Consider the following 12,238-nt stretch of genomic DNA (forward strand, 5'->3'; position numbering starts at 1 on the left):
AAAAAAGCTACCAATACGTAGGGCCTAAATTCATGCACCTGGATTAAAGCTTACGCAGATTTGATAAGTGATAATAGGATAATATAATTAAAAACAATACCTGAGTCAAAATGCTCAATAATTTGTTGAGAAGTCACATTTTATTCAGCCCCTAGCATAACAGGTAACTCGGTTTGCCGTTTTCCCGCCCAATAAGTAGTGGTAGCTACGGCCCTCTTACGGCTAAATTGACAACTTTACTATAGGCGCGAAATTTGAGCCTTTTCTTTGGGTCAATGATGTATTTTAAAGTTAATATTGTCCGAAAGTAGCTTAATTACAACACTGTTACGTTTAATCTTTTAGTAAAATAGCTTAAAAAGGATTCGAATTAACCTTGAAACGTCGTGTTCACATTTGCAATTTTTACTTGGTTTTTTACAACTCAATTTTTGAATCGAATTCCGAACCAAAACCAGAGATTTTAAGATCAAATTTATAGCAAAAGACGTGATCTATCTAATGGTTAAAGGCTTATTATCGTGGGATTATTGTAACTCTTGCTAAAGCTTATTCCCCGATGGTATTGTATTAAGAAACACCTAAAATTGACATCGACTTAAGTTGATCAGTCCGAGTTGGTGCGTATATTGGTCCGTATCTTTCACCAAAATATTCCTACAATATTCGGACCATTTTTATCGTAATCCTCAATATTCAATCTACAAAATGAGCCCTTTTAAAAGACATTTGAGCCCCCCAAAAATTTGTTACAAAATTTTAAAGAAAAAGTGTTCACATTTAGAATCGTTCACAATTACCGGTACCAACCCTAGAAGAAGTTAAAAAATAATACAGTTTTAGAAACAGATCGAAAACCGTGTACGAAATCCTTTCACTCCCTATGTGAAATTTCCAAAGATTTTTCACGTATTAAAAATGATATGAAAACTATAAAGCACTAAACGTTTTCGTACAAGCTTTCGGCTAATTACTTAAACCCTTATACAATAGTCTCTTTACAATAGCATGAAATACCTTAATTCTTTTCTTCTCTTTAGAGTAGATAAGAAACTTGTTAATTGAAAACTGACTAGTCCTGTTCCCTATAAAGTAAATTGTTCTGTTTCGTTAATCAATATTATCAGGATACGTGATAATGTTAGGAAAAACTCATGATTTTGGAACTTAATATTAATAAGTTATTGTTTTAATATTTTCTACTTCTGAATTCTTTAGCATATTTCTTTAATTTTTTAAAATAAATTAATTGGTATGACATACCAAAATTGAAATGAATCTGATACTCTTCATTATTTTGAACTTGCTTCTCAGTTCAGAAAAAAAATTGAAATGCAGTCCTCGGTGAAACATTTTCCTAAATGGATTACATAAATATCTTTTGGCTGACTGTTTACTAGGTGTTTTCTAATCAAATTTTTTTATGTTTTTCATCTTATCGATTTATAATACAAATTCAGAGACGATGTCCGTAAAAGATGGATGAAATTTAAAATTTTTTCTAACATTGTCTGTCAAAGTGGTTATTACATTTTACGCCACAAAATTGGGTTAAATAAAAATGAGTATTCCGCTACTGAAGAATACTTGATTTGTAAGAAACCAAAGTTCTACAGATTAATATACTATATACATACGTCAATGGTTTAGCACATATATGGGTGCTGAGGTGGCAGCTAGGGGTAATAAGGAGATACATAGATAATGTTTTTGTATATATACTTCCTTAAATAATGATTTTTTTTGTTGTGGCCGTGTTAGAAACCCGGTGAATGTTTTCATAACAGACACTTTCGAAAGAGACTATTATTAGTTTCGAAAAATACGTAATAAAAATGTATGTATTTGTTTGAGTTGCCAATCATGTTTCAGAACGCCTCTTTAATTTGTCAAATAAATTGTAAATGTCTTTAATTTCAAAAATATCAAATACGCATAGCCAACCATAGCTTAAGTAATATATAAACAGCCATTTCAAAAAATAACATAAAAAATGTCCTTCGAATATCAAAATGAAACAGAGCTTTATAGCTACAAAACTACTAATGTCATCGAAATTACGAAAAATATTTCCATATATTCACTTAATATTATGAAACAAGATGGACCCCGGCCAGATTAGAGCCCCATCGTTTGTAAGGCTCCATCTATCGAGAACATTTAATCTATAGAATAGGTATTAGCAAGAATAAATTTAGTATAAGAATGCCTAAGTCACTATATTTTACGCTTCTACTCTTACGCCGGTGTCAGCGGACAAGTAAGCCCCACCCCTTTCATTCCCGTCATTGCTCTGCGCTTTCCTATTGGATCCCGTGGGGATAGGTCATACATACGCAATTGACGTATTCCGAATAGATAAAAAACTCGAGCAAAGTAAACAGAAAATGGAGGCTGCCAGCGGTGCTGAAACGGTTAGGGAATGGTTTTTAATTGTCATTAACAAATTAGTTAAAGGTTTTAAACCTAACTTAATGGATTTTGAATACAAGTCTCTACGTGAAAATCGTTCGTTCTATAACTGTTTCTAAATCGAATCAAGTGTACTATACTTATAATTTCGTCAGTTCCGAAAACCAAACCAAGGCTTAACGAAAAAGTAAAAGAGATAGCTGGTGGAAAATATAGAGTAGGATAAAATATTAAGTCCCGCCTTGGTTTCCAGCCTCCCCCCACCCATGAGGGGGGATTGTCGACTATCACGCGCACACCGGACGCCTTTTTAGGCCTTCTTATAGTAAATTCCTTCTTGGTATTAGTTACCCTTAATCCCCATTCATTTTAAATCACCAATAAATCAATATAACGTTTAAAAGCATCAATAAAAATCACCAATGGCATAAAATTTCATTAGAGAATAGCCCTCGATGCACTGCTTTTAACAGTGCTAAAATGATTACCCGGAACCACTAAATAACACTTATTCCCAATCCCTTTCAAAATCGGCAATGAAGTTTTAGTGAGTAGCCGCTCAACGCGCTACATTCAACGTTTCTAAAATAAATCCAAGCAACCCTTAGGTAATGCTTAATTAAACTTCCTTTTAAAATCAATAACAAAAATCCCCAATGAGTGAAAATAACTATTAGTAAATAGCTCCTTCGTGCGTTGTCTTTTACAGAGCTAAGATGCTTACCTGTAACCTCTAAGTATATCTTAACCCCAATTCCGTTTAAAATCGACGAGTTTCTAGTGATTAGCTCGTCGATGATTAATCGTAATCCAGACATAACTCCTAATACTCATAAAATTGAAATCATCAATATATCTCTAACCCCTTCTAAAGCATCAATGGAAATCACCAATTTAAGTTTAGGAACAAAAGAAACACTTTGCAATGCATTTACTTGGCCCCCTTTGACGTTCACTTTCCCTCAATACTAAATTCTAAAAACGTTCATACCTTTCTACCTAGATGTAGTTGATTAAATTAAATTATCAGCTTAATGTAAACATTCTTAAGGGAATTTAATTAAAATGCAATTGCGCTCCAAGCATAATTAAGTTAGGAACTAAAGAAACACTTTACAATGCGTTTTCTATGGCCCCTTGGACGTTCGCTTTCCCTCAATACTAAATTCTAAAAACGTTTCCAACTTTTTAACTAAATGTGGTAGAGATTAAATCAAAGTAATAGCATAAAGTAGACATTATTTAGGGAATTAAATTAAAATGCACTTGCATTCCAAGCATAATTAAGTTAGTAACAAAAGGAACACTTTGCAATGCATTTCCTATGGTCCCTTGGACGTTGGCTTTCTCTCAAAACTAAATTCTAAAAACGTTCCCAACTCTTTAACTAAATGTAGTAGAGATTAAATCAAAATATCATAATAAAGTAGACATTCTTTAGGGAATTAAAATAAAATGCAATTACATTCCAAGCAAAATTAAGTTAGTAACAATAGAAATACTTTGCAATGCATTTCCTATGGCTCCTTCTTGGACGTTCGCTTTCCCTCAATACTAAATTCTAAAAACGTTTCTAACTTTTTAACTAAATGTGGTAGAGATTAATTCAAAGTATTAGCATAAAGTAGACATTCTTTAGGGAATTAAATAAAAATGCAATTACATTCCAAGCATAATTAAGTTAGTAACAAAAGAAACACTTTGCAATGCATTTCCCATGGCCCCTTGGAGGTTCGCTTTCTCTCATCAATACTAAATTGCGTGCGCTCGTGTTGACAAGACTGTTATGTATTACTGGAAGTCACATGCTAGAAACCACATGATCATAACCGGAAATAATAGAATGCGCCGCTAGGGCTAGAGTTGATATAAGCGGCAGCTAGAGCCTGAGCTAGTCACTCTTGAACTAACAGTCTTGTATTAAACTTAGAAATAAAGAGAGTATTACCAGAGCTTTTCAAAACGTAACATGGTGATAGAGGTGGGATCGACAACCAACGGTCTCTCTCCCTAAGTAATATTGGGGGCAATTCTCTAACTTTTTGAACGAGTTATCGCAAGTGATAACTATCGTCTAAAGGGTTGTTGTCAACCTAGTAACGTCTATGAGAGCGTGATATATAAATAGGTTATTAGTCATAGGTGTCATCAAACCTTGAACGAAAATCGGCGAACGTCTCGTGAATTCTCCTCGTGCTAATAAAAAACAAGGTGGGCAAGTTAAAATTTACCGTTTTTAAATATCACGAGAGTGATAACTTTTCGAAAGGGTTAAGCAGGTCGATAAGTTATCGCTTGCTTTATAACTAAAGACGGTAAAATTTTGATTTGACTACCTTGTTTTTTATTAGCACGAGGGGAATTCACGAGACATCCGCCGATTTTCGTTCAAGGTTTGATGACACCTAAGACTAATCATCTATTTACATATTGCACTCCCATAGACCACGGAACGAGATTGGCATCAACCCTTTAGACGATAGTTATCACTCGCGATAACTCGTTTAAAAGTTAGAGAATTGCCCCCATTATTCGTTAATTATAATCGTCATCTTAACTCGGAAACGGGGAAAGCGGCGCTAACCCTAAACGCGATAAACGCCACTCCAACAAGTCGCGCTAACCCTAAACGAGATAACGTCTTCCAAGACACTCCAGATCGATGACGTCATTCAAGAGTCCCGCGCAATTTATGCCCGGCCCAGATCCCGCGACCGCGTGGTCAGAATACAAAGACGCTTACGACATATCCCTTACAAAAATCTTCTTAAGAACTCTTAAGAAAATTCCTTGGGAAATTTCTTTGGATATCCTTAAGGCGTTCTTTAGAAAATTGGGGAATATTGGCCCCTTTTTCTTTGGAAATTACTTTGGAAATATCTTTGGAATTTTCATGGGAAATATCTTTGGAATTTTCTTGGGAAATATCTCTGGAATTTTGTTGGGAAATATCTTTGGAATTTTCTTGGGAAATATCTTTGGAATTTTCTTGGGAAATATCTTTGGAATTTTCTTGGGAAATATCTTTGGAATTTTCTTGGGAAATATCTTTGGAATTTTCTTGGGAAATATCTTTGGAATTTTCTTGGGAAATATCTTTGGAATTTTCTTGGGAAATATCTTTGGAATTTTCTTGGGATATATCTTTGGAATTTTCTTGGGAAATATCTTTGGAAGATTATGGGTTAATTCATTTAGTCACTTGAAACGAGGATAGTTCTCACATGGAAAACCATATCCCAATACAGGGAGTGTAGTTCTTATATGCTGAACTACACCCCTTATAGCGAGGGAAGTTCTCGCATGCAGTGTGAAATTGCTTATAAAGTCAGACATTTAATCGACTTAAAAACATCCGTAAACGGCAGAAAGTTTTAAACCTGTCCAATTGTATGGGGTATTAAGTGGGTTTTGGAGGCTTTAATGGCCAAGCAGTAGATACAGACGTTGTTGTTAAATTTAATAATGTATATTCACTGAGAGTTTTTCGAGTATCAGAAACGCGTTTAACCTAATTTTCTCTACAATGTTTTTTAAAAAATATTTATTTTGGACTCTAATTACGCTCGAAATAAAGATAAAACATGCCATAAGAGAATTAAGCAAAAATTCCGACTGACAGCTTAGATTCCCTGTAAATCTAAACATAACGATTTTAATTACTCTTATTTTACTTTTAATCTATTTTATCCTTTACATAAACACCTCACGGATTATTAAAGGCAAAAAAAAGATAAAAAAGAAAACAATAGGTAAATAAAACATTCCATTTCAGCGCTTGCTGAGTCTTATAGCTACGGGACAAGCCTTCGTGAAACGTTATTAATTTTTTTAACCATCAAGTTAATGTCTATCTAGGAAAACTTTAGCTAAACAATTAGGGTAAAAATATTGTTTAGATAATTATATGTAAAGCATAATTGCAATATATCTGGCCCTTTGAAATTCATCTCTAAAATTCTAAACTAATTTCGTTGGAAAATAAACCCTAGACCTTCTTTAGAAATTTATCTCTTGAATTCCAAACGAATTTCATTGGAAAATAAACCCTAGATCTTCTTTGGAAATTTATCTCTAGAATTCTTAAAGAATTTCTTAGGAAAATAAACCCTAGAGCTTTATTGGACATTTATCTAAATAATTCCAAACGAATTTCTTTGGGAAATTAACCCTATACTTTCTTTGGAAATTGATCTCAAGAATTCCAAAAGAATTTCGTTGGAAAATATTCCCTAGACGTTCTTTGGAAATTTATCTCTAGAATTCCAAACGAATTTCATTGGAAAATAAACCCTAGATCTTCTTTGGAAATTTATCTCTAGAATTCTTAAAGAATTTCTTAGGAAAATAAACCCTAGAGCTTCATTGGACATTTATCTCAATAATTCGTTACGAATTTATATGGGAAATTAACCCTAGACTTTCTTTGGAAATTGATCTCAAGAATTCCTAAAGAAATTCGTTGGAAAATATTCCCTAGACGTTCTTTGGAAATTTATCTCTAGAATTCCTAAAGAATTTCTTTAGAAAATAGTCCCTAGACCTTCTTAGGAAATTTATCTCTAGAACTTCTAAAGAATTTCTTTAGAAAATAATCCCAAGACATTCTTTGGAAATTTATCTCTAGAATTCCGAAAGAATTTCTTTAGAAAATAATCCCAAGAAGTTCTTAGGAAATTTATCTCTAGAATTCCTAAAGAATTTCTTTAGAAAATAATCCCACGACATTCTTTGGAAATTTATCTTTAGAATTCCTAATGAATTTCTTTAGAAAATAATCCCAAGACCTTTTTAAGAAATTTATCTCTAGAATCCCTAAAGAATTTTTTTAGAAAATGATCCCAAAACATTCTTTCGAAATTTGTCTCAAGAATTCTTTAAGGAAATTCCAAGGAAGTCTTTGGAAATAGTTTCTTTAGAAAATTATCCCAAGGGCTCCGTAGGGTTCCAAAGAAATTCCTTTAGAACTCTTAAGAAGATTTTTGTAAGGGATACGCTACTGCTGCCGAACTTTCTACCAAAACGGTCGCTATTCAACGAGCAACATTTTTACACATACTAGGCGCGACGGGACGTCGCATCTACAAAACATTACCAATCGCCGAAATAGCCGATGCTAGAACTGTGAAGGTAATTACGGATGCCTTTGACAATTACTACAAACCTTATAAGAACCTTCTCTACTCGCGTTACGTGTTTACAACCTCGGTTCAACAAGAAAATCAAACATTTGATGAGTTCTTTAAAAGCCAAGGCCCAGGAGTGTGATTACGCGCCCCTCACAGACTCTTTAATTACCACCCAACTAGTGGTCGGCATTCGCAATGAACGACTTCGCAAGGACCTCTTATCTAAACCCAATCTCACACTGAGTGAAGCCGTCACACTCTGCCAGGCAGAAGAGACATCAAGCATTCAAGCCGGCTTAATGGGACACAATAACAAATCTCAAATCGGCACTCCAGCTGCCGCTCAGGTAGACGCCATCAAACGACACAGGGCTCAGAAGAGTCAGGGCCAACATCGTGCTTCTACCTCTACACGTTATCCTCCTCAAAGAAGTTATCAAAACCAACCGCATACTAGACGAGATAACCATCCCCCACGACGAGATAACTATTATCCACGTCACGCACCCAGAGCACTGCGAAGCCAACCTGGGACTTGTCCCAATTGTGGGACTGTCCATACAGAACGTCCTTGCCCGGCAAGATACTCTGAATGCCTAGGATGCCACTCCAAAGGCCACTGGCGATCCCAGTGCCGACAAATACACGTACTTCAAGAAGCCCCGACAGACTATGAGCTCGACGACGCAGTATACGAACTACAAGATGATATTTACTCCGCACATGAGTCAACTCACACCATGAGAGGGCCTTTTGATGAATCACCCCATCCTGAGTACCTCAGTTACTGCATCACACTACAAACCGATCAACTGGAAGTACCACAGCACGGTCAGCTCTCGACCCTTGAGGACTACAGACACAAAGAAGACGAAATTTACGACCAAATCTACCTGCTCAACCGTGCAACAACGTTCAAATTGGACACCGGCTCCCAAGTCAACATTATTCCTAAACACCTCTACGACGCTCTCCCTGCACAACCCTTGTTGCGACAGCCCACGCATAAGGTCACAGCATACTCAGGCCACGAAGTACCAATACTGGGGATAGTCGACCTACCATGTACATCACACGCTGCTATGACAACTTGCCCATTCTATATCACGGCAGAAGATCGGATACCAATTTTAGGAGCTACGGCTTCTTTTCACCTGGGGCTCATCGAACACCACCGACAACCCCTCGGACCACCCCCTACATCAAGTAATTTGATTCACGGGATTCACGTCCTTTCATCCCAACCCGACCCTCCTCATATCTCCGCTCTTACACCACAACACATCGTCCAGCAATACCACACCACATTTGGCGAAATCGGCAAAATCCCTGGGAAACACTCTATCCAGCTTAAACCGCATGCCATACCATCTGTCTCCACAGCTCATAAGATCCCCATTGCCTTACAACAGCCAGTACGCCGGGAATTGGAACGACCTGTCTCAGAAGCTGCGGATTGGGTTCATCCCATGGTCGTCGTACCAAAATCAGGAAACGAAGTTAGAATTTGCCTCGATCCACGACGATTGAACAAGGCCATAAAAAGGACCCCCTATCCAGTCCCCACCTCACAAGAAATTTTTGCTACGCTGCAGGGCTCTACAGTCTTCACAGTCCTAGACGTTCAAAGTGCCTTTTGTCAAATCGAACTTGATGACGAGAGTTCAAGGCTCTGTACGTTTGCAACACCAGAAGGGCAGTACCGATTTCAACGCCTACCAATGGGCATTGCTACAGGGTCAGAGGTGTGTCAAGCTTCCTTGCGCAGAGTATATCCCATCACAGAGTTCCCAGAGGTGCACATTTCCACGGACGATTTCTTAATTGCCACTAAAGATATGAAATCGCATATGGAGTCTTTAATCAGGATTTTGGAAAAAGCCTTACAAACGGGTCTTTGCTTCAGCCGCAAGAAACTACAGTTGGCCGTTTCAAAAACATCCTTTATCGGACATATCTTAACTGCAGAGGGAGTTCACGTGGACCCGCAGAAAGTCACAGCCATCACCGCTTTACCACCACCAGCCGATAAACCAGCCCTACAAAGTTTTCTAGGGATGGTGAACTACGTACTTAAATTCATCCCTCACGCAAACGAAGACACGGCCCCGCTACGAACACTCCTTAAAAAAGATGCTGTTTTTAAGTGGGAACCAACGCACCAACGGCACTACGACAATCTTAAAAAAGCCGCCGCAACAGCTCCGGTGTTGACATTCTTTGACCCTGCCAGGCCCATAATCCTGTCCGTTGACGCCAGCCAGTACGGTGTAGGAGCCGTGCTGCTTCAAGAAAACCATCCCGTAGAATACGCTTCCACTTCGTTCACACCCACACAAACTCGATACGCTCAGATAGAAAAGGAATTATTAGCAGTAGTTTACGCTTGCGAACATTTCAATTACTATATCGCCGGAACGAGAGTCACAATTCAAACGGACCACTCCCCGCTTATTGGACTACAGAAACCTCTACACTTAATAACACCTCGGCTACAAAGACTAACGATGCGCTTATTTAGATATCAATTCAACCTAATATATGTACCAGGTAAATCCTTATTAATTGCCGATATGCTCTCACGAGCCCCGCAGAAGACAACCGCTATGAATACATCAAATCTGGAAGGACCATACGCTGCAGTACACGTAATTACCACCTTGCCCGAGGATATACAAGGACGTTACAAGAAAGCCACGCATGAAGATCCCACATTGCAAAAGATAACAGCTCTCATTGAGGGCGGCTGGCCGAAACAAGCGAAAGTTCTACCGCCAGAGGTACGACCATATTGGCCATACCAAGACGAGCTACACACAACGCAAGGTCTACTCTTCCGAGGGTCAAGATTGATAATCCCAAAACTAATGCAAAAAGAACTCCTCGACAAGGTCCACTCCACCCACCAAGGAATTAACTCGTGCATCGCTAAGGCCAAACTTAACATCTTCTGGCCTACCCTAAACCAGAATTTAACGACACATATTCAGGCTTGCGCGATCTGCGCCACTCGCCAGAGAGCTAACCTGCCAATGCCAATGACACTGCACCAATTGCCATCACTACCATGGCAGATGGTAGGCCTCGATTTATTTCATGTGGACTCACAGAATTATATACTCCTAGTAGACTACCTCTCACACTTTGTAGAGGTGCAGAAACACCCAAGCAGTAATAAACTTCCTCCGACCACATTTCGCCAGATACGGCCCTCCACAAAGGTTAATATCGGACAACGGCCCGCCATTCAACTCGGAACAATTCCACAAATTCTTGGAAGAATGGGGTGTACGGCACACCACATCGTCACCAAACTACCCCCAATATAACGGGCTCACAGAGAGGACGATACAAACCATTAAAAATTCCATCATCAAGGCCAAACAGAGCGGCAAGGATTTGGAAACGGTACTGTTGGAATACAGAACGACACCCAAGACCAACCGACCGTCTCCCGCTGAATTAAGCATGGGGCGAAGACTAAGGACAACCTTAACAACTACCAATAACAGTCTGAAACCGTTCTATCCCGTCCAGAGGGCCAAGAATTCCATCGCTAAACAACAACACAGAATGGTAGAGAATTTCAACACCAGACATACAGTACCACTACCTGATCTACAAACCAATCAACCAGTCTATTATTGGGCTGGAAAACGACAATGGGTACCAGCTAAGGTAATAACAAGAGGACCGGAGCCGCGATCATATCAAATTCGAACCGCCACAGGACAAACACTTCGGCGCACTAGAACCCATCTACGTCAGGATTATAGCGATTCCAATACTACAATGACGAAACCTACAACAACGAGTTCCCTGCCAACCCCACCACTCACTAAAACTATCCCTACTAACACACGAATCTTTTACGCTCGAACCAAACCTAAATTCTTGCCATCAAACCCAAACCTACAGACACCCAACCAGCCAAACCACCATCATCAGACCATAGCAACGGCAGTATCGATACCACTACCAAATGACGACCAAGCCCTAACAGAACAGACTCCACCTCAGGACGAAGTACAGCGGGAAGTACAGAGACACGGAATACAGGACAACGCAGAAATTCCAATAGCAGTTGACCTTCCAACTAACGATTTCCATGTACATCACCGAGTTCGGCCCGGCTTTGACACTGCCATGGACACCCATCCGACTCCAGCACGACTTTCAACGACGGCCACTATCACACCACCCGATCACCCACGACCTGAGGAACCTTCCTCTCAGTTAAGAACACGCAGGGGACGTCCCATCATCACACCGCAGCGATATCGAAACTAAGAACTGCTAAACTCGTTAAGGATTTTATTTTCATTTTAAAATTTAGTTAGTCACGAGCTATTTTAAGTGTAACCACATAGTTATTTTAATTGTGAATCGCGTATTATTTTATGGAACATTGTAAAATAACAAATCATATTAATTATCGAGAAAAGAAAGAAGGTAAACAGTAAAATTTAGCGGCAGTAATAACTAATGTAAATGTAGTGGCAGTAATAATTAATGTAAACGTAGGATTAGAGAATTTAGAATCTTACATAATTAGAGAATTAGAATCTTACATAAGGGGAAAAGAAAGATGTTATGTATTACTGGAAGTCACATGCTAGAAACCACATGATCATAACCGGAAATAATAGAATGCGCCACTAGGGCTTGAGTTGATATAAGCGGCAGCTAGAGCCTGA

The 12,238-nt window shown here is 38.5% G+C and overlaps 1 protein-coding gene across 1 annotated transcript; it reads left to right on the forward strand.

The window, feature by feature from the left end:
- Positions 1-4,381: 4,381 nt before the first annotated feature.
- LOC149624218 (uncharacterized) lies at positions 4,382-11,831 on the forward strand. Its single transcript, XM_089852249.1, has 4 exons — positions 4,382-4,393; positions 7,402-7,542; positions 7,631-10,618; positions 10,692-11,831. The coding sequence occupies exons 1-4, from the start codon at positions 4,382-4,384 to the stop codon at positions 11,829-11,831; spliced, it is 4,281 nt and encodes a 1,426-aa protein (XP_089708375.1).
- The last annotated feature ends 407 nt before the right edge of the window (positions 11,832-12,238 follow it).

The sequence above is a fragment of the Phalangium opilio genome, unplaced genomic scaffold (assembly GCF_054372755.1).
Source record: "Phalangium opilio isolate 3A_F unplaced genomic scaffold, DU_Popi_V2 ptg000106l_1, whole genome shotgun sequence".
NCBI lineage: Eukaryota > Metazoa > Arthropoda > Arachnida > Opiliones > Phalangiidae > Phalangium > Phalangium opilio.